Below are 22343 nucleotides of genomic sequence, written 5' to 3' on the forward strand. Positions count from 1 at the left end.
AAAAGTTACAAATGGTAACAGCATTTATTGTTAATAATAATAATAATAATAATAATAATAATATTAATAATAATAATAATAATAATAATAATAATAATAATAATAATAATAATAATAATGGCAATAATATTAATAGCGAGTTCTCTAATTACAATAATTACATAATGATAGGAATGGTACAACAATTAATAAAAACTTCAATAGCGTGAAGAAGAGAGAAAGAATACGATTATTTTTCTCGGCGAGAAATCCCGGATATAAAGGGATAGTTTCATCCCTCTCCTAGATCGGAATAAATCGGTTCCATTTTTCTGTTTTTCGTATTTATAATATTTATAGCCTCGATTCGTTTTGTGTTCTTCTTTTTTTCCTTTTTTTTTCTTTCCCTTATTTATACTCGTATTTATAATATCTATATATATTTATACGCTTATAGGCTAGGCGAGATACGATCTATGTGCTATTTACAAGTTCTTCTTTTTTTGGTCACAGTTGCAACTTTGGGTGTGGGTGATGCCCTTCCTTGAACGATAGGTGCTGAAGATATGCAAAATACAGTACGCTGCTCGTACTTTCTTATATACGTTGTCTATTGTCGACGATTAAACGAGAAGGATGAAAATTTTATTTTGCAATAAATTTCATTCCATTCTTATTTTCATACACGTACAACACGAATCAACGAGAATTAATTTTGATTTCGTTAATAATTATTAAACAAAATTTCGTTCTGTCGAAATTAACGTAGTGAATTGCTGTAAAAGAAAAATTGTGCGTTATCGTTAAAATTATATTTAAAAAAAGGATTAAAATAATTAAGGTGCACACGGTGTCAAGCGATTTACCTACTCCTTAGGTAATGCTAAATCCTAAAGAAATAATCAGAAACAGAAATTAAAACAGAAACAGAAATTAAACTGTCGATCGAATAAAACTCGTTTAATTGCCGCAACGAACGCCGTGTAAATGTCTACGTAATAAGAGAAGTAGAGTGAACGATTATCTCAATACTTAACGATTCGACACACGGAGTGTAGCGAGACTGGAAACAAAGAAATAACCTCACTGGATTTCTCCGGATACCTTTCATCTCTAGATAGAATCTGTTAAAAAAAAAAAAAACGGTTCCAGTAATCGAGTGTTTTTCGTTTGAAAAAAAAAGAAAAGAAAAGAAAAATCGATTTAAATCGATACCTCTTATTAATAGTACTTTCTTGTTCGAGCCACGGTATGGAATGTACAGCTTTGGTAACAATAATGCGCGTTATATCACTTTGCACATACGCACGCACATACACACATACACACATACACACACACACACGTTCGTGTCCAACCACGGTCCCGGAATAACGTATCGGAATGCACGGTTGAATTCCAGTCCACGTGAATTCTAAAATCCACGGTGAAACCCTCACACTCGAAGAATAAAATAAAAAAAAAAAAAAAGAAAAGAAAAGGAAGAAAAAAAAACGCGTCAATCATCATTTCGAATTATTAAATAATAAATAGTCCGTTAAATATACAAGTTAAACGTGCATACTCCCTTAAAATGTAAAAAGTTTTCGATCCATTTGCTTGGACGACGAAGGAAAGTAAAAAAAAAAAAAAAAAAAAAAGAAACGTTTCGTCGCGTCGTCCAAGATTCCCCCCTCGATTGCACCATTCGGAAAGAATTTTTTCGATTAACGTTATCAACCTCGTTTCCTCCCAGAGGATTTAAAAGTTTTACAGTCCGTTTGATTATCGTTTGAGAATTATTCATTGCATCATCGGCGGATTGCCGTTAGGCAAAGAGTTTTGGCCGGGGATCGAGCCGATCGACGGTCTTTGAGACGTGTTCAGATCGGCGTGCTGGGTCTCTCGATGCCTTCTCAGGTCGACCTTCCGCTGGAATGCCCGGCCGCAAAGCTCGCAGGCAAACGGTTTGAAGCCCGTGTGCTTCCTCGAATGCGTGATCAGGTTACTGCTCTGTGAGAACGCTTTGCCGCATACTTGACACTTGTGCGGTTTCTCGCCTGGAAACGCAAATTTCGAAAACTTGTTAGAGAAAACAGCCATCTTTATCCAATCTTTTTTACGCAAATAAAAATAATTTACATCTTGCTATTCAAATATTACCAATCACTGAAAACACGTTGCATCCTTCTATCTATATCTCTTCTATCTCTACTCTTTACGAGATATTTAAAAGTATCGTCGTAAACAATCCCCCATAAAATTCATAATAAAATATAAAACAGCTTACACTTCCCATCCTATCCAACCCCATCCCATCGTACTCCACAACTCCGAACTCTAACTCAGCGACGCGAATCTTCTCGAGATCTTTTCGAGATCTTTTCGACTTACGCGACCGTGCAATCCCATTCGTGCTCTCTCCGACCGAATCGAACGAAATTCCTCGCGGTTTTTTTAATTCTTAGACAGAGACTGATCCTTAAACTATCGGGCATCCTTGGCCGGCCGATAGAGCAGTAGGGGCGACGAAGGGACGAAGGCCGACGGATATTCCTGGAGAAATTGTGGAGGTGTTCCACGGAGGGGAGGGGGTGGTATCACGGATGCGGGGCACGCCCGGTCAAGATTTCCTCCCAAGCGAGAATCTCAGCCTCCCCGGCGGCGAGGCAGAGGGAAGAGATCGCGGCAGACAGGGTGGTTCGGGGGTGGTGGAGGGTGCAGCCGGGTCTCTCGGTTAACCGTGGGCAGAGTGGGGGTGAACAGGCGGTGAACAGGCGGTGGATGAAAGCGGTGGAGGGGGGAGGGGGGGAGTGGGGTGGAAGGTTCGTTTCTCTCGTGGTGGCCGCGAGTTCTGATTGGCGGCCGGGGGCGGCTCCAACCCCCGTGTTACCATGACTACCGGGGGATAACCCGGCGTTGGATCGTGAAAGAACGAGAAAGAGAGATCAAACGAGGGTGGTGGAGAACGAGAAAGAGCCCGTCCAATGGAGGAAGGGAGGGTAGAGCGGTGGAAAGAGGAAGAGGGAGTGATTTTAGCCGGAAGGGAGGAGAGAGAGAGAGAGAGAGAGACGTTCGATCGGATAGTTGGAGAGGAGAAAAAAAAGAAAGGAAGAAAGGGAGGAGAGGAGGAAGAATTTGGTGAACGAGACGGAGACAGAGGATAATACAGAGGCGGAGGAGAGGAAGGAGGGGTGGAAGATGCCAGCAATGCGAACTATCCTGGCAGGAGAGAGCAGTAGAGAGAGCCCCGTTAATGGACTACCCCTATCCGCTCATACGTCCACTCCACCACGTTTGTCCGGTGGATACACGCACACACAACGATCGAGAGATCACCGTGAGGCGGTGGTGGGTGGATCCATAAACAACTCGTTAGCCGAGCCTTCAATCTCGCCCCGCCGATACGACCGACCCGTCGATCACCTTTGCGATTATACCCGATCGTTATCTTGATTTCTTTTCGGATAAATTGCCACCAGTTTTGATTTCTCTTCTCTTACTTACAACGGGGCCCGTAAATAAGTAAAGTAAAGAACCCGAATATTCCCGAGAAGGATTTGGTAAGATGGCGATTAACGAGCTGAGAGATGAGATTCATCACGAGGAATGGAAATTTTATAGGATTAAATAAAATCGATGAAATAATCGAATATCGAGAGAGCAAAGAAGGGACAAATTTAGATAGATCTGATATGAGAATTTGAAGAGGAGAAATGATATTTGTAAAGTATGAAAAGTATTGAAATGAAAATCCATTAAACGAGAGAATCGTTAATAACCAGATTGTTGTCCGAAAAAGAAGGATCGCAATTATTCCGATGTACTTAAAATCGGGATTCAGGGGGAGGATTCAGGGTTAAGGGTGAATCGTCAAGGGTACGCTGTTGGAATTCGCCGAGGCCCTCGCTCGATGAAATTCCACCGAGTTCTCCGCCACGATGAATAGAATTTTCACGGCGTTAAGCGAGCAGCTTGGAAAACCGGAGAGAAATGAGAGCGGAGAACGAAGTCTGGAGTACCGTTTGGAATTTACGCGGTCGTAAAATCAAAAACTTTCCGTACCGAGGTTGCCTATTCGATATAAATCGGTTTCTTTCGAAAAATCTTTCCAAATACCAGTATCCGCGCTTCTAAATACCTTTATCCTTAGATCCAAAAAAAAAAAGAATATGATTTCACATTGAAATAAAAGAGAAGAAAAAAAAATAAAAGAACGAAACGAACATTGACGACACGAAAAAAAAAAAAGAAGAAACGTAAATTATTTCGAACTATAAAAATTTCGTTTCTGTAGAAAATTTCAATCCCGTAAATATCATTCGCTCGAGCGAATTTCAATTCTGCATGAAGGACATCGAACGGAAGAATTCTCGAACGGCACGGAAAGGAAAAAGGAAGAAGAGGAGGAAGGAAGTTAGGAGAGCAGGGACGTCTTCCGGAATTTACGTGCTCGTAAAAATCAAGAACCGCCGGAGCTTTTGCACCGAGGTTGCCCTTTTCGTCTTCATCTAAGGGGAGGGGGAGGGCGAGGAGGGAGGAGGAGAAAACCCAGCCACTGGTCGCTCCACAACGTATCTACAACGTAAATGCGCAACGGTGAATCCTACGTTCCCCTTTGCTCGTCGCTTTTTTCTCGCACACAGATACACGCTTCACAACGTGACATCAACTCCAGCAAGCAACTCGAATCCTCTTACCTTAGGAACGTGTAACCATCGAGCATGTGTGTACACCGAATACACACACATACACGTTGGCGAAAATTTCTCGAAGAAATCGAGAAATGTGTTCCCGAAGCGAGGCGAAGGGAGATCTGGTCAAAGATTTAAACTGGCTGCCTGGCTGGTAGAGATTCCAATTTGCTCTCAATTTTTCAAACGGGGAGGATCGGGAAACGAGGTGGAGGAAAAAGGGATACAAGTCGAAACTGAGAGCCCCTGAGGTTTAAGACGCCATTACACCCCTAGGCTGTCGGCCGACGCCCCTAAAACTATATTAAACTCCCGGAAATCTTGCGAGGGTCCTCTCTCCTTCGCTAATTCCCTCCCTTCTTCGCGTTCCTTCCGCCTACCCCTAGCCAACGGTGCCCACATCATTCCCCTCCCCCTGCCACCCTCCCCGTGATCCTTCGACCCTCCTCCGCGTTTCGCCCCGAGGAACTCTCGAGAGCGGAAAACCAAGACGATAGTTTGATCGTTTCCTCCATCGGGACGAGCAACTTTTCTTCGTCCTCTCGTTCGTGAATAGTCTTGTTTTCGACGATGCGTTCGACCGAAGTTTCAGCTCGATATCTCTCCCTCTTCTCTTTTCGTATTTATCGTTATGGACGGTGGAGAAAAGTTTTTCAAAATTACGAGATCGTTAAGATTGTTTGCTTCTTGATTGGCCACGATGGAGGATGATGGAGAAGATATTCCAGGGAATTGTCGAACTTTTTAAAACGAAGTTTCCCGCGATATTTTACATTCAACAACGATCGAAGAAGAAAAAGAAGAAAGAATTCCTTCGATACTGCTCTCTCTGCAAAATATCCATCTCCTCTCCTCGATGCTGTTAAAAGTATATGATATCGGGGATGGATCGAAGAATTTGTAAATTGGCAAAAAACGTTGGAAAAATGTTATCGACCAGGTTGCTATTTATATTTCAACGATTTTCCTGTTTGAATTTCAAGAGGGAATAATCGGAGAAGAGAGAAGACGAAGGTGAGCCGGACTCTGGCCGAGGCATTGATTTCCTCTCGTCTTCATCGACCACGTCCCGACCCTCTAGGGGCGTCCCTACCCTCTAACTGAAATCCTCGCGAGAGATGGGAGAAGGAAAATCGAAGGAAAGTACCATATCTCATATTTCATATCGGTGGGGCGGCATGGATTTTCTTGCGCGTCTGCAAAGCTTCGCGTAAGCGTTACCCGGCGACCGAATCTTTCTTTCCATCCAGAGCCGGGGCCCGGCTTCTTTCGTCGCGCGAAAAACAGGGGATCGAATCCAGCTGCTCTCAATCGGAATCCTCGCCGTCCTCCTTTTATCTCGAGCCGAACAATGGGGATTTCTCGCTCGAGAATCCTCCATGATCGCCCTCGGAGAAAAAAAATTATCCCGATAAATCTCGAGTACGGTGCAAATACAATTTCAATTACGAAGCGAGCCATATTGCAACGGAAATGCAACGATATTATGTAATTGAATTTGAATAAAAATTTTCTCCAAACTTGATTGCTCTTTTCTTCATCGACTGAAACTTGTTTCTCCCACGATTTAATCGAGACCAAAAAATATTATTTCGACGATTATTTCTTGAAAATGAATTTTCCACGTCGATATATTTTCTATATACGCATATTCGGTTTTCCTTACGATTGTACTTTGGACTGTACTTAAAAATTCTCTTCCAAAGATCCTCCTTTGATTTTTTTATTCAAAGCTTCGCATACGGATCGACGAAAGGGCGCGATATTAAAATATGGAAATTAAAAGATCGTGTACGAGTTCGTTATTGAGAGATGACTCGTGATGACTCGTGATGATGATTTCTAAAGGAAATTAATCCTAATCCTATTTATCGGGGAAAATTCCTTATCGACAATTTTACAGCTTGATCCAACAGCGTTCGGTCAACGACTGTTAGCAGTCCCATGGGTCCAACAGCGGGGGATCCAAATACAACCCGGTTGTATTTACTATTTCACGGGTACACGAGTACTCTATGGGAGCGGATGAAGTGGCCGGCTAAAACGGCAACACGATACAGGACGCGTTGTCGACGCAACTACAACCGAGGAGGCATCGGTGGAGGGCTGTGCGCGGCGCGTTTTACATGCCGCCACGGTTAACGGCGAGGCTACATCGTTTCCACGGCCGATACGGATACAGGGCGGGTGTGGGTGGACGCAGGGCCGCCCAATGACAAGAGCACAGCCCTGGGAATTTGCGGCTGTCGGGCTGCAGCTGGAAATGTTTTGCACGGTACTGATATTCCGGCCTGACGACGAAATGCCTGGTAAACACGAAAAAATCGTCGCCGCCCACGGTTTCCCGGCTGAATGATGAAAAATATCGTCGATTCGAGCGGAGACGATATCGCCGCGTTTTAATTTCTCGAGGATGAGGGAACGATGAAAAATGTTTACGATAACGGTACGTTTTTACTTGATAAAATTAATTTTCTCGAATATTATAATTGAGAATGAAGAATATTATAATTACAATCGTTAATTAGAACAAGAAGATCGTTGAAGGAATTTTAATGACTCGAGGAAGGAATAAACTGAAATGTTCATTTTTCTCTCGTAAAAAGGAGAAATTGTACTACGAATATATCGGGTAGTTTTGATCGGCAGCAATGGTGGTTGATCGCGATGATTCAAGAAGGGGGAGAGGAAGGAAGAAACACGATACGAGAGCTACTAAGTCTGTTAGCTCCTTAGTGCTTTCGGTATACCGCAGGGATCCGCAATAATAATCCTCTCTCCCGGACGATCACGGCGGATGTATGGCTATTAAATTATTACAGCGTCGATCAACATTAGGAATCGTGACAAATCCGATCTGCCGCGCGAAGGCCCTTCACCGGCCTCGTTTCCGTATGCGCGCACCTTAATTGACAATTGTGACTCACGACAGACTTTCTTTTATCCGCCCATTGAGATCGCTCTGGCTTTGAAACCAGCTAATAATAGATCCCTTATCGTCGCAAATCACGTATACATATATATATATATATATATATATATATATATTTGAATTATCGGTATTATAAAAAGGTATTATATCGTCCACGATGAACAAAGTGGAGATAAGAGATTCCGTTTCGAAAAGTAGAGGAAGAAAGAAAGAAGAAAAGAAGAAATAACTGATCAATTATCGAATCGTGGATACCAAATTGAAACTTGTTCACTGTAACTTGTGTTCTTCGATTGAAATTTGAATATCCTCCCATTTTTCGAGATGGGGAAGAAAATTATTTAAGGGATGAAAGGAATGATGGAATACGTACGAATGCAACTCTGCTACATTCCGGGCTCAGTTAATTTCGAGGCCAGAAGCTAGAATTGGTGGATTCGAGCCGCGGGGATGGGGGGGGGGGGGTTAGGATAGGTGGAGAAGCGAAAAAGGAGGAGATGCGGAGGGATATGAGTGGCGAGATATGGCGGGGCGGGGAGTGGAAGGGGTTGACGCGGTTCTGGCATGTCGATATCCCTGGAAATTTAATCATGCCGCTTCACTATGAACACTATGCGCCACTTGCCGCTATATGGATGATGCCTTGGATCCCTGGAACGTTATACCGGCGAATTTGCATGTTTAATGCGGTATCGGTTGCTTATGCCGCCTCCCCGACATGACATTAAGTATAACCCCTCCCCTCCCCGATCTAACGAACCTTAAGGTTATTTCTATTCTCACACGTCTCAGGAAAGACGTCGAAGTTGAAACGTTTCACCCTTTCTTCGAATATTTGACAAAAAAGAAAAGACTCGTCCCCCTGGCGAAATACGTTTCTATAAAAGAAATCCCGATTTCTCTTTCCCTTCTTTTTTCCGAACACGCCATTTTTTTGACAGAAAAAAGAGAAAGAAGAAAAAGAAAAGGAAAGGAAAGGAAAAAGGAAAAAATGCAGCGACTCGTATACGTGAACTATTATTTCGCGAGGGGTGGGATACGATCGCTAACGAGGCGTAAAGACGAAAACGGGTGGAAAGATGGAGCGAAAGGCGTGGAAGCAGGGGGCAGGGCCGGTCCTCCAGGAGCATGTCGCGAAGTTTAAACAGCTTAGAGGGATGTTGCGGCGCCCCCCGACTTGCTTGGGGCGGCAAGTCAGCCGGAAACCTCTAATAGCCCTGTCTCGTCTACATAGAGGGGAGGTGGGGAGAGGGATGAGCCGCGGGGACAAGGTCTGGGATAGAGTCCGCAGGCGGCAGGCGCACAGGCGAAACGGCGGCCGCAAAAGGTGGGTTATGGTGTGGTTGTATTGCGCACACGCTCGATTGTATCTCCTCGGGTATACGATAACCGCACCCTCGAGGTGAGTTTGAGGGAGACGCTCGGCCAGGTATCCCTACATTAGAGCCACCGCTAAATTCATAATAACGCGTCCGTATCTCTTTCATGTTTATAGAGTTGTCTCGTTTAGTTACCGGCCCGTCCCTCCAACCGCGAACCGGCAAACTCTCCTGTTTTCGAACTTCCGGGAGAATTGAGCAACTTTATCGAGTATCGATATACGCGAGGATTCTTCATTCTTTTCTAAATTTTCCTCCAATAAACAATTTTTATGGCGAATTACGAATATACGAAAAGTTTTTAACATCTTTCCATTCTTCAAATGGAGGAAGGTCGTCTCGTCGTCGTTTGTTTCGAGGAACGTGATCGATCAAATCGGTCCTCGAGATGAAAATGGAGGAACGTAACGTCCAAGGGAATCGATGACGATTTACGAGGAGCGTGATTGAACCACTAAAAACGGGAGCCATCTCTTTGCGAATCGATGCGCGCACCATCTCGAGAAGCATAAACATCCGCGAGATCCGTCTATACCGACCCGTCTACGTGATGAGATCGAAAAGTATACAGGCGGTCACGGTAACCCTCGCCGATCTTCATCCCCCATCGACTTCGCACCAACGATGAACAGGTTGTGTTTATTGTGAAAACACCAAGACCACCCACCCTGTGTTGTGGGTTCGATCGTAGGCGGCAAGCATGTGTGCTTAAGCGCGCATGCACTCTGCAACTTGATTGTACCGATGCCAGAAAGACGCGACGTTTTGATCGATAACGTTCCTCGCTGTAATCACAAGCCGTGCTCTCGCCAACTTTCCATCTTTTGTAACCGATCTTCCGAACTATCCAATCTTCTTCTTAAATAAGTAAAAAAGAAAAGGAAGAAGAAAATATATAATCTTGCTTTTTCTTTAGATTCTTTCTAAATTTCCTCCAATCTTTTTTCACCGGAATCCATTATTACTCGTCATTGAGAGAACGTAGCCAAAGTGAAAAAAAATTGAAGGAAATGAAAAAAAAGAAATATCGAGCCGGAGGACTCGAAAACATCGAATTGGCTTCTCTAACTCGTGGCGAAATCGTCGAGGGCGCCAACTTCAAAAGAGCAATATTTTCCCGAGCTCAGGCGGATGATCAGAAATAGACAAGTTCAATGTTTTCTCATCGGTGGCTGCCGCCTGTGCGGCCACTTGTCGTTCTGTCACCGGCTCGTCCATCAAATCGGCCTCCCGCCAACCCCTTTCGCGGGGTGCACTCGACCCGGCTAGGCCCGAAAGGCGCGACGAGCCAACATCGAAGATAACGCTAGCCAAGTAACGCGCCCCCTCGCCACCTATTCCGCTCGCTGGCTCGCGCACCAACAATATTTGCAGAGCTCTTATTCCCGCACTTGCCGACCCCGTAAGCGCCCCTTCAACCCTCCCCTCGCCCTCGGTGTACGCGCTCCGCCAAGCCTCCCCGCGTTTCTCTCGCCACCCCTCGTGTGCACCAGCAACCACCTACCTACCTACCTACCTAATAATGATTTTACGTTACGCCATGCCGGTCCCCTGGGAATCCGACGGTGCCGCACCCTTATTGCACATGGCCCGGCCAAGGGAATATAGACGTGGTGGTGGAGGAGTGGAAGAGGGGAGGGGGGGGGCAACTGGAAAAGAGAGGACTGATTATCATTAGCAACAGAGTCCCAGAACACCCTCGGTTTACTGGTTTGACGCACGTACGCACGCCACCTCGGGGTCATGTCCGTGAGGGATTTCGCGTTTTAAGGATTGAAACGTGGGGATGGAATTTTAATTGGAGCATAGAATTAACGGTATTGAATTTTCCTTGAGCGTGGAATTTAAAAAAAAAGAAAAAAAATATTTCGAATACTATTTCGACGGTAACATTCTGATGAAGGAAGATTCTGTGGTGTGGAGATCGTGCTGAGAGAGGTGAGAAATTTTGTTTTGAGAATTGTACGGAATTGAAGAAAGAAGGGGATTGATTTAGATCGAATTAGTTTAACAATGGAATTTTTGGCGAGGGTGTTCGACGATTGTGTATCGATAATTTCGTATCGGGACATCTCCCACGAGGGAGATATAGATAAGACGATGAAACAATTGTAAAGGAAAGTAAAGGGAGGAGGGAAATTGCCACAGGGCAGCGGCTCTCTCTTTTTCCTCCCCTGAATTTTTCATCCCTTTGAATAATGAATTAAATGTTCCGTGGCGACCCTCGAGGAGTCCTAGTGCGTGAAGGTGGCCGGCACATGGGCGCATGGAGGTCCCATAGGTTGTTAGAAAGAGAACAGGAAGTGACCAACCGCTTTGTACCCTCTTTCGCCGAGTCCTTGTTCGGTTGTTTCGTCGGGTGGACGAGGGTGAACGAGAGGAATGGCGGGCGACAGTTGGAGCGACAAGAAGGTGGAGACGGAGGAGCATGGGGGAGGACAAGGTGATAATTTGATAAGACATTGGGAGGGTTGCCATGGAGACGATACAAGACCCCGTGGAACGCCTGTTCCTCCAGCTCGCTTCCTTCGAAGAAGCTCCTTCCTCTCGTCAAGGAGTATCGCTCCATCAGCAGCGAGACACCTAAGTGGCGAGTGTCCCAACACCATCGTCCACTCCATCCAAGATCGTCTGAGGGACGCTCCTTTCACGATGAATCCTCTCAAGTTTTGGAGAGAAACGAACGAAGGTGAACACAAACCTCTGATATCTTTTTTAAAAGAATTTTCCATAAATATAAATTATTTCGATCGTCGCAACGGCATTATTAATTTTCCAACGGAATTCGAGAATCAGCGGTTGCGTCACCAACTCGCCCATTTTTCACGAACAATTTTCGTTCATAGAAAAATTCCATTCGAAGATTGGGGATCTAGCGTGTCGGTCGTAGGTCGTGGAAGAAAAGAGGAAGACAGAACGACGGCCACCCCCGAAAGACATTACGATTATTACCGAGCGAAGCTCGCAATGAGGGGCTGGCCACCCCTAAAATGCACTGGCCACATGTGCCACGATCCGAGTGGATCCTCTTGCTTACGACAAGACTCAGTCCAGACGGTTAACTGCATTATTTATCGTACGAAGTTGCTCTGCTAATTGATCCCTGGCATCCCCATTTGGCGATCAACCAAAACGAGAAATTTCTCGTGGCACGATTATAAATATCAGAGATGAATACGAATACGAATAACTTCTTTCACGCTTTGTGCTCTCGAAATCAAGATTTCGTTTTACGCTTCGTTCTTCAGAATTTCGAATCGATATCTCGCGGCCAATCAAATTGAAAAAAAAAAAGGAAAAAAATCCCGAAGAAAGGAAATTTCGTATTCGTAGCAACAACGAATTCTGCTAATTGTTAAGAAAATCACTTTTAAAAAAAGATGGCTCACCGGTGTGTATGTAGGTGTGCTTCTTCATGTCGCTCTTCTGATGGAATCTCTTCCCGCAGAACTGACAGGGATACGGTCTCGTGTCCGAGTGGATTAAAAGATGAGTGCTTAAAGTGCTGGAACGTTTAAATGCCTTGCCACACTGCTTGCACTCGAACACCTTCTCCGCGGAATGCACGGCTCTGTGTTGCGTAAGGCTAATTTCATGGCCGAACGTTTTATTGCACAGCTCGCAGGCGAACGGTCTCTTCCCATTGTGGGATCTCCTCGCGTGCACCTATAAAAACCATATATATATATATATTCACCCCGTGAGAAACACCCCGTCGAACGAACAGACCAAAATTGAAAAATCTCAAGTGCATCTCTACACAATAAACGAATAAAAATTAATTTTCATCGAGTCATCATGAATATGCAAGCGAAAAAAATTACAAAATCGAAATTGTTTTTTAATTGACGACACAGATAACGATATAATCTTTGCAATTCATTCACTGCTTGATCTACGACAACCCGTTATCTCGTAAAAAGAAATCTGTTATCTCTCTCTCTCTCTCTCTTTCTATCTACGAGTTATTCGAGAGAAAAAAATTGTCTCTTATCTGATTAATCTACCTCGAGACCGTGAGGCGTGCTGAACATCTTGTCGCACTTGACGCAACTGTAGACATCGCCCAGAGGATGATGATGGAGGCCGTGCGCCGTGTGGGTGGAGTGGAGTCCAGGGTGGGCCGGATGGACGCCACGTAGCAGCAAGTGTGGAGGTAACAAATGATGGGGGAGCAATTGAGGGTGCAGGTACGACAAGGGATGGTGAGGATGGGGTGGCAACAGCCCACCTTGAAGGTGAAGGGGTGGGTAGAGCATGGAGGATCCGGGCGGAGGTGGATGGGCGCCGATCGACGCCGCGTCCCTGTGGGGGGACGCGTTTTGCAGGTGGGCAGAGGGTGGATCCGGCCTGAGAAGGGCCGAGACGCTGAAACTGTCGCCCGATTTCTTGGGTGGGTTCAACGTGGGCGATATCGCGACGCTCGTCGGCGAGGGGGTGGTCGAGGAACGGGGTGGGCTCGACGTGGCGTCGCGATCGTCCTCGTCGCCGACCTCCTCCACGTCTACGTCCACTTCCTCCTCTTCCACGTCCACGTCCACCTCGCCGTCTCGCCGATCCGACGGGGGAGAGTCGGGACAGGGCGAGTGAGACGGGGAGGGACTCCTCGTCGCTGGAGAACCCACCAGGCGGCCCACTCCGAAGGACAGTCGTTCTGGAAAAGAAAAAACGAGCGAATTCTTTGCGTTTTGGATTATTCTTCTTCTTTTTTTTTTTTTTTTTTTTTTACCGTTTTCGAAGAATCGAAGGAAAGAAAGGATCGCCGCGTACAACTGATCGTCTATATGGGATAAAAGTGATTCGAGTCATACTCTAAATCTCTACTTTCTTATCGAAAGAAGATATATATAATAGGAGAAGTGGGGGATTAGAAGAGACCTTGTACCTCATAGATTCCTATCTAACGAATTAGATTCTTCTAATTCCTTTCTTCGTATCGAAGTATTATCTGATCGAACCTTGACTTTTTCCGGATTACAAAAATCCCGGAAATTAATCGAAAAACGTGAAAATAAGTGAAATAAAAAGCGATACATTCGATATCGTGATACATCGATACTCGTGATCGCACTCGAGATAAATTATCAACTCGGTCGAAAATTTACAAATCACAACACAATGGCCGATCGATCATCGAAACGGAGTCAATCAGCGGAGTGTTTCATCGAATCATGAATCAAATCAATGCGTGAAATCGAGTCATCGAGCCACGACGCTTTCAACATCGAACGGTGCCTAGCGTCTGGTATTTCTAATAATCGTGAACGATCTTCCAAGGCAGTGATTTACGAGGTACATCGGTCAGAAAATCGGGTGAACCGCTTGCTTCTGTGAGGGGGGAACGAGAGGGAGGGGAGGGAGAGAGCCATGCCTTCTCGCCACCCTTCCACCAGTTCGAGGGAACAATATCAATCCAACTCTCGCAGGATGCACGATGCACATCCTACGGTATATTATATTTATAATCCGTGCGCGTGACACGCGGTCACGTGCCTGGGTATATAATACACCGGTGTCGGTTAATCGCATTTAAACCTCACCCTCCACCCTCTTCTCCAACAGCCGATTATTATCGCGTCTCCCGATGGTGTTGCAATCGAATCAAAATACGTCAGGAGTCTCGGTAGAGTAGCCTAATGTAATGAGAAACGCGTGCGAGTCTGTCGTGGTATAAAAAAAAAAAAAAAAAAAAAAACAGAGAGAGAGAAGAAGAAGAAGAAGTAGAATATATAGCACGATCCTACGGGAAAAAGTTGGAACGAATACGCGTCGAATAATAATTTTTATTGGAACGAGTATATATATATATATAAAATACGTGATAATATTAAAAAGAAAAAAAAAGACAAAACTTGTCGATTATTACTAGATATTTAGCTAGTTCATCGTTTTAGATAAGAGTCGGATGATAAATAAATCAATTATTTTAAGGGATTATCCAATATATCCTGTTTTATCGATAAAGCCGAAGTTGCGGTTGGCAAAATCAGATTAAATTATCGGATCAATTTATTAAATTTCCTTGCTTGAATGAAACTACTCGCGTTTAAGAATTCTTCGGTTCGGATGCGGTATATTAATTCAAGTAACGGACTAACGGACTAATCATCACGAGCGAAGACAAGACTACATCTATATATAAAATCCGTCTGAACGGTATCTCAACGGGATATACGAAAGGGGAGGAAAAAACGGGAGGAAAAAAGTGGGGAGGGGGAGAAAAAAAGAAAGAAAGAGAGAAAAAAAGGAAAGCGAGAAAGGGAGGATGGCAATAATCGAGCAAAAGGTGGAACACGAGTCGGAGGAGGAGGAGAGGAGGGGAAGAGGATGAGGAGGGAAGGGCAAAAGCGAAAAGAAAGAGGAGATAGAGGAAGTCCGGACAGATGTGACACTCCGGCCAAGATAGGAAGAACTGCTTACGCAAATGCCACCGTCTGGCCCTGGTGGAATGCGGTAAAAACCGACGGTGCAAACCGGCGAGAAAAAGCGTCACCAACCGGGCTAACCGTCCGGCAGATGGGTTACTTTGGTCCGGGTTCGGCACTGCTTGCATACACTTGCATGCGCTCCCGTACACGCGTGTCCGCGCGAGCGTATACATCTGGAGGAGGTCATGGAGGATTCGCTTCACGTTTCCACCGAGAGCAACGTTTCTATTCGAGAGCGAGGGCGGCGCGCGAGACTTGAAAAAATTCTGCAAACGCGTCCCCCGAAATTATTTTTTTACGAGGGCCTATCTGATCGAAATTTTATAACGCGCCCCCAAGGAAAGAATAGAGGATGGTTGGCGAGGAATTTTCTTGGAATTTTCATCCTCTGTTCGATAATGATATAATAATGAATATGTACAAATAGCGGCGAGAAGAGATCCATTTCTATATCTTTTTCGATCAATGTTTCTCTCTTTTGAATTTAAAAAGATAATTTTATATGCAGTTATATGCAATTTTATAACGCGCCCAAGGAAAGAATAGAGGATGATGAGGAATTTTCTTAGAATTTTCATCCTCTGTTCGATGATGATACAATAGTGAATATGTACAAATAGCGACGAGATGAGAACAGAGATCCATTTCTGTATCTACGAATCTTTTTCGATCAATGTTTCTCTCTTTTGAATTTAAAAAAAAGAGATAATTTTATATGCAATTATATGCAATTTTATAACGCGCCTCAAGAAAAGAATAGAGGATGCTTGGCGAGGAATTTTCTTGAAATTTTCATCCTCTGTTCGATGATGATACAATAGTGAATATGTACAAATAGCGGCGAGAAGAGATCCATTTCTATATCTACGAGTCTTTTTCGATCAATGTTTTTCTCTTTTGAATTTAAAAAAAAGAGATAATTTTATATGCAGTTTCTTTTTCTTCTTCTTCTTCTTCTTTCTTTTAATTCTTCTTTAAATTCGGAACAAATGGAAAAGACAGACCGCCTGTTGAAAAGACCGAGTTCCTCTGTTCAATTCGAGTTCCACGAGGATAAATCATGACGATTATTACGAAGATCGCGAATTTTATAGGAAGGAATTCAATCCTCGTCTGAGATGCCGGTTAGTACTAGCCGCGGTCACGATTTGCCTCGAAGTTGCAAGACAATTTAGAGAAGACGCAACGATGGATCCGCAAGTAGCATCGAGAAGGAGGCTCGTGACAAGGGATGACAATGATGGCGATGCCGAAGATGCTTGTGGACGTGGATTAATAAAGGAAGGCCAAGCCGGGGGAACAATTAGATCGAGTTAACGGCCAACTTTAATCTTCTGTCGTCCGTCAGTCGTTTACTGCGTAGCGATCTGCCGCTATTAAAGCCGTTACACACTTCACCGTTTTCAGACCCCTTCCGTCCTGCCCTGCCGCCGAATCGAAAGAAACTACGACTTTTGTGAGGCGAAAAGAAAAAAGGCCGCCATCAACGACACCGAAAGAAAGATGTGGGTTTTCAAAAACGGATCTCTCATCCTCGTGTCACTATCTATTTAAATTTAATAATCTCCTAATCTTCGGTGGCCAAGATCTTTTAACTTTGATATATCGCGTGAAGAAAAATATATATATATATACATAAGGGTAATCGATTAAAATCTCTGACAAACGAGATGAAAGATGCAATGAGGAAATGCCTCAGATTGTAAGATATAAATCATCGAACTTGTTCGACCGCAATATTAATCATGCATCGTAATCGTCCACGATCTTCTCTATCGATCAAATCATCTATCTTTTTCTCGATATGTAGAATTAATAACCGAGCAGAAATATCTCGATAAAAGATTCCGAATGTCTTATCCATAATACATAGTCAAAAACAATTTATTTCGCGTTATCGTAGAAATGATATCTGATTGATATTTCGATCGAAAAATCCCTCGATTTCCACTCCTTTAAAGGAAAAAAAAAAAAAAAAAAAAATTCCATCCACGAATTAAGAGAAGAATTATGATTCTTTCTACACCGAATAATCAACGACGACGATCGACGAGGAGATCTCCGAAGATTATCTAGGTGGACGCAACGTAATGAATGGCCACGTGCACCAAGGAGCCGAGGAGGAGGAGGAGGAGAGGGCGAGCTATATGCACGAGCGTTTAACATGACAAGATGTAACTAATTCAGGGTAGGTAGAACTGAGACGCCGACCGACGTACGAGTACAAAGGAGCCGACGGTCCGAATCCCTGTGCTTCGCCTCTAATCTGCTCCAATTGGGACGGCAGGAGTTAGAAGGGCCGATGTCTCTCCGCGGTGTATGACGCGTGCTACCATTTATCCCAATCATCGGACGACCGGTCGTTCTTAACGATCGACAAATAAAAACTACTCGTCATCCGGGCTGAGGAGGAAGCTGAAGCGGGGCAACACGCCGCCCATTCCACACCTTCCACCTCGGGCCCCCCGCTCTTTCGCGCATTAAAACGTCATTAACTCTTCAATTTCCGTATAAAATATGAGACCACTTATTTTTTTCCTTTTCTTTCTTTCTTTTTTTTACGGATTGAAGCGCATTCGAGTAACGATTATCGAGTTTTATTGACCGCGTTGCGATATCGAGAAGGTTTAAACGTTTAATCTCGTTATCTCGGTTTCGTTGTTGTAGTGATACGCGTTTTAATTAATTGCCTAAAAATTGCTCGGATAAAATATTTCAATTCGATCCCTTTCGATATTCTAATTTTCTTCGACGAAACGTTTTAGAAAAATAAAGAAAATTGAAATTAAAAAACGATCAGTACCTGAGTGACTTTTCGGCAAGGGTGGTAGACTGGTGACCTCGGTAGGGTTTCCGAAGGGGGCCCACAGTCTGGGGAACATTAGACGAACGTTGCATCCTCCTGAAAGCAGAAAGAATCGGTGTGAAATATCCGTCCTCGAAACGTGTAAATCCAACGTTGCGTGAAATCCTAAGGAAAATATCGGAGAGGAGAGGATATTTTTTTCGAATCGATCATGCATCATTATCTTCGTCGCCTGCCGCTTGGACCAGCACGAAGAGAGAAAAAGAGAGAGAGAGGAGAGGTCTCGAGCCGCCTGACAAATTTGGTATTCCCTGTTCGTACGAAAGATCAACCCCTCGACAAGAGCGTCTTTATTAGAAACGAAGGGAGACCCTCCTCTATTTATCAACGTTGCCCCGTCCATTATTCGCTCTCTTTTCTCCGTGGCTGCATTCCTATCCACCAACGTCCGCCATTCGTTCTCTCCCTCCGCCCTCTTTGATCGACATCGCTAGCGCGCCGGAATTCGAATTTCGCCCCGCGACAACTCTGCAATCTCGCAGAGTTATCGACTCATAGACTCATCAGATCGAATCAGAGCTCGATCTGAAATTCGTCAAAAGAGTCTCTTCAAAGAAGGAAGGAGAAAACAATCGACGAACACGACGCGGATAATCCTGTGAAATCGATTCGATGATCCAACGTTATTTCGATCGACCGATTTTATCAAAATTCGGATTCCGTTATATCGCGTCTTCTTGGAACCGGATAGCCATTGATTAAAAAAGGGGAATGAATGGTGATCGATAGTCGGCGTATTGAGAATGTTCGAGAAGGGAGAGAGAGAGAGGAGGGAAAAAAAAAAGAAGAAAGAAAAAAATAAAGAGGAAAGAAAGAACGAAAGATCCGTAATCCGGGCAATATAGCATTGGTCGGGATAATCTGAGATAGCAACGAGAGATTAGCGTGCCATGCCGCAAAGGCTATCTCATTCTCGCAGGATTATCAGAAATAAATCATATTTTCCTATAAAGCGAGCATACCACGCGGCCGAGATAAGATGACCGCACATTTTAAGTGTACAGACCAGCATCGATACCGGCGTGTGTACACACGGTGCAGGTAATGCGTGTTTGTTGCCCGTGAGCATCGGCGATATCGCGTCGTTTGCCAGTGCGACGACGCTTATCCTGCGTGTTGCCTCTTTCGCGATATCGTTCGCTCGTAAATCTATAAACGGTAAATCCTATAGCGTGATTTCCGAAGGACGAAAATCCTATCCCGAGGACGATAGATTTGCGGGGGCCACCTGCGTGCAAACTTGCGTGAAATTGGCTTAAAAGGGCATGGTATGGATTTTTTTTCTTTGGGAATCCGTTCGATAGAAAATGGGAATTCTTCGACTTATCGCTCGTAGAAAAATGCGTATTCGTATAGTATAATTAATAAATATCCCGAGATAATAAGTCATCCTATCATCGATGCATCTTTCAAGAAGAATCTGTTTGTGATACTCGTTTCATTATCAAAGCTACGATTATACTAATCATACTCGAACTAGTATAATATAATAGTTTGAAACAACGATATTCTTGAACTATAGATTCTCGACCGCGGCACGATCGAGATGAAAATTTAAATGATAAATTCAACGAACGAATCTTCACAAATCTCTTCCAAGTTTTGGAAACCCCGAGCCACCCCCAAGGAGGAACCCTCTCTCCTGCCCATCACCTGGCAATTATCGCATAAACCGTTTAAGCCGATTCCTACGCGCTACCGGGTTGATATTATTGCGTTAGCTGTTAGCCCGATTAGCGGTATTAGTATAGGTAGTCGTCTAATGCCCGTTCATCCCCTCTCACCTGTTGAACGACCGTTCTTGCGTGCCCTTTACGCACCTGCACGCACCCACGCACGCACGCACGCACGCACGCACGCACGCGAGCGAGCGAGCGAGCCGCACACACGAAACCAGCTGTTGATCGGTTACACGGGACTTGAGTCGAGTGTGCGCGTGTACGTGCATCTCATCTCACCAATGGCGAGGATCGATGCACGCACGTTCGCACACGCGTGCACACGCGCCGGGGAGGCAGCTCAGGTGTCGGCGCGAATTCAAGGGCGTAAACGGCGCGGTGCAGGGATAATGGGCAGGTAATAGATAGCATGATGACAGGCGACAACGGGATGAATGTCAGAGGGTGAGGCGCGAATCCGCGAGAGGAATGGAGAAACGATCGAGTTTGACGCGTCTCCACGAGGGAAATGCAATTTCGCGATCCATTCTCCAATTACTATAAACAGGATAGGATCGTTTTCTCCCTTTTTTTTTCCATGCAATTTCGTTTTTCTCTTTCTTTCTTCTTTTTTCACGTGGAATGGATTAAATGTAGATTTTCGCTCGAATATAATATCGGATATAATTTTGAACGCGATAGGAATTGGAATTGAAATTGAACTCGCGTTTGGGAATCGATGATAATTATACCCTTTGTGAGTTCATGGGGGATGACAGATAACGAGAGTGTAACGAGGCTCGTTTGTTACTAGATTAGAAACAGAAATTCCAATTTGAACGGGGGGTCTGACGGAAACTGTGACGTAACTGCGATTTGAAACCGCAAACGATAATTCTAATTCGGTTTGATGTCCATTGAAACAGTAGCCGCGATAGACATTATTATTCCGCGCGGTCTTCCGATTATTTGTCAATGCAATCAATGTTCAAAATCATCAATTTTCGAATAACACTGTTCGAATACGGGCGAATCGATAACGTAAAATCGAAGAAGTCTCCGAATAATTCTCTCGTCGGATCATCTTCTTACCTTCGGTTTCCACGGGAATCTGCGGGTTCTCTTGAAGCGAATTCTCGTTGTTATTCGTTTCCGGTGACAACGCTTGCTGGTGCACCAGCGACGAGGCCGATTGCTTCGGTTTGACGACGCGGAAAGCGGACGCCTCCGCGACACCTCTGCGCGAAAAGTCGAGAGGACCCACCCCTACGGGGGAGTGTTGCTGCTGCACTTCCATCATCGTGCTCGGAACAATTTCGATCACTTTCCTCTTACAACAATCCTCCTCCCCCCACTGTACACGACATCCGCCCCTCGTTCAAGGAGCCCGTTCCACCACCACGGTGTCAACCAACCGGTTGTGTTCACCCTCCGATTACTTTTTATCATACACGAAGCCGTCGATTACCAACCAACAACAATACAATACACGCCAGGATTTATAAATAAATCCCCTCGGGATTTTTAGAAAAATCTCACTTCCTTCAACTCCTCTTCAACTGCGATCCTCTTCGAGAATCATCCCCTCCTCCATCCTTCACGAAGCTCGGCTAACAACAACGGCTGCCGTTCGGAAAAAAAATTGATTCGAGGCACGATCAGAGCGCGCGCGCGGTCACCTCTCCTCCAGATTCAATCTTCGGAGAAGTTGTCGAATTTAAATGTCAATTAAAACGCCGATCCCTGGTTTTAACAACGATATTTACGCGTGGAAACTGGATCGGTCGGGCACACTGATTTCCGTGCGGCCCATCGGCCGGACAGGTCAGGAACGGCGAGCACCAGCACCCGGGGATGCGAGAGACGTTATAGCGGGTGCCTCGACGCCGACTGCTGTTAACGGGTCTGATAGTGGAGGAACTCCCATGCGATGACGGACGAAAGTCGCGAGTCAGACTGAGAGAAAGAGAGGAGGGGAGAGCGCGCACGGGCTTGATCATCTACCATCGGGTGGAGGAAGAGAGAGAGAGAAGGAGAGAGAGGGAGAGAAAGAGAGAGAGAGAGAGAGACTCGGAGCAAGGAACACCCACACAGATGTTGGATGCATGCCGGGATTTTCGATGGAGACTCCGCCTCCGAGGCACGCCTTCCAACGTCCCTACTCCACCCCCACGAAACCGCTCACCATGGCCCTGATACCAATACAGAGCCACGCTTTGGATACAGCGCGAGGCGTACACGCATAAGCGAGCCGACGATTCCCAAGAGCTGATGCCGAGCCACGCTACCGACCACCAACACACGTTATTCTCCGCCGAGTGTGTGGGTGCGTGAGCACCGGTGGATACGTTTATTCGTTTCCCAGGTGATCGCGTGTGATGGTGATGCTGTTGCGTGCACGATGCATCTCCACGATTGTACGTATGAA

General features: G+C 45.0%; 1 protein-coding gene across 2 annotated transcripts; it reads right to left on the reverse strand.

The window, feature by feature from the left end:
* Window positions 1–348: 348 nt before the first annotated feature.
* Window positions 349–22089, reverse strand: LOC100577543 (fez family zinc finger protein 1). 2 transcript variants are annotated; one of them, XR_003305961.1, is made up of 6 exons: window positions 21008–22089; window positions 18195–18293; window positions 12971–13617; window positions 12353–12629; window positions 1195–2018; window positions 349–1103 (listed from the first exon to the last, which is right to left on the reverse strand). XR_003305961.1 is itself a non-coding variant. In XM_003249629.4 (5 exons), exons 1-5 carry the CDS (start codon window positions 21213–21215, stop codon window positions 1762–1764), a joined length of 1488 nt encoding a protein of 495 aa, XP_003249677.2. In that variant the 5' UTR covers window positions 21216–22089; the 3' UTR covers window positions 349–1761. The 2 variants fall into 2 exon arrangements, 1 of the variants encoding a protein (XP_003249677.2); XM_003249629.4 differs by having other exon boundaries at window positions 349–2018.
* Window positions 22090–22343: the final 254 nt, after the last annotated feature.

This window comes from Apis mellifera, linkage group LG13 (assembly GCF_003254395.2).
Source record: "Apis mellifera strain DH4 linkage group LG13, Amel_HAv3.1, whole genome shotgun sequence".
Lineage (NCBI taxonomy): Eukaryota > Metazoa > Arthropoda > Insecta > Hymenoptera > Apidae > Apis > Apis mellifera.

Bases quoted from the DNA above. Each gene is read 5' to 3' on its own strand.
- LOC100577543 (XM_003249629.4), bottom strand. From the start codon at position 21,215: ATGATGGAAGTGCAGCAGCAACACTCCCCCGTAGGGGTGGGTCCTCTC. The intron at 13,618-18,194 runs GTACTGATCGTT...TTTCTTTTCCAG, and splicing joins CTTGCCGAAAAGTCACTCAG to AACGACTGTCCTTCGGAGTG. The intron at 12,630-12,970 runs GTAGATTAATCA...TGGTTTTTATAG, and splicing joins GCACGCCTCACGGTCTCGAG to GTGCACGCGAGGAGATCCCA.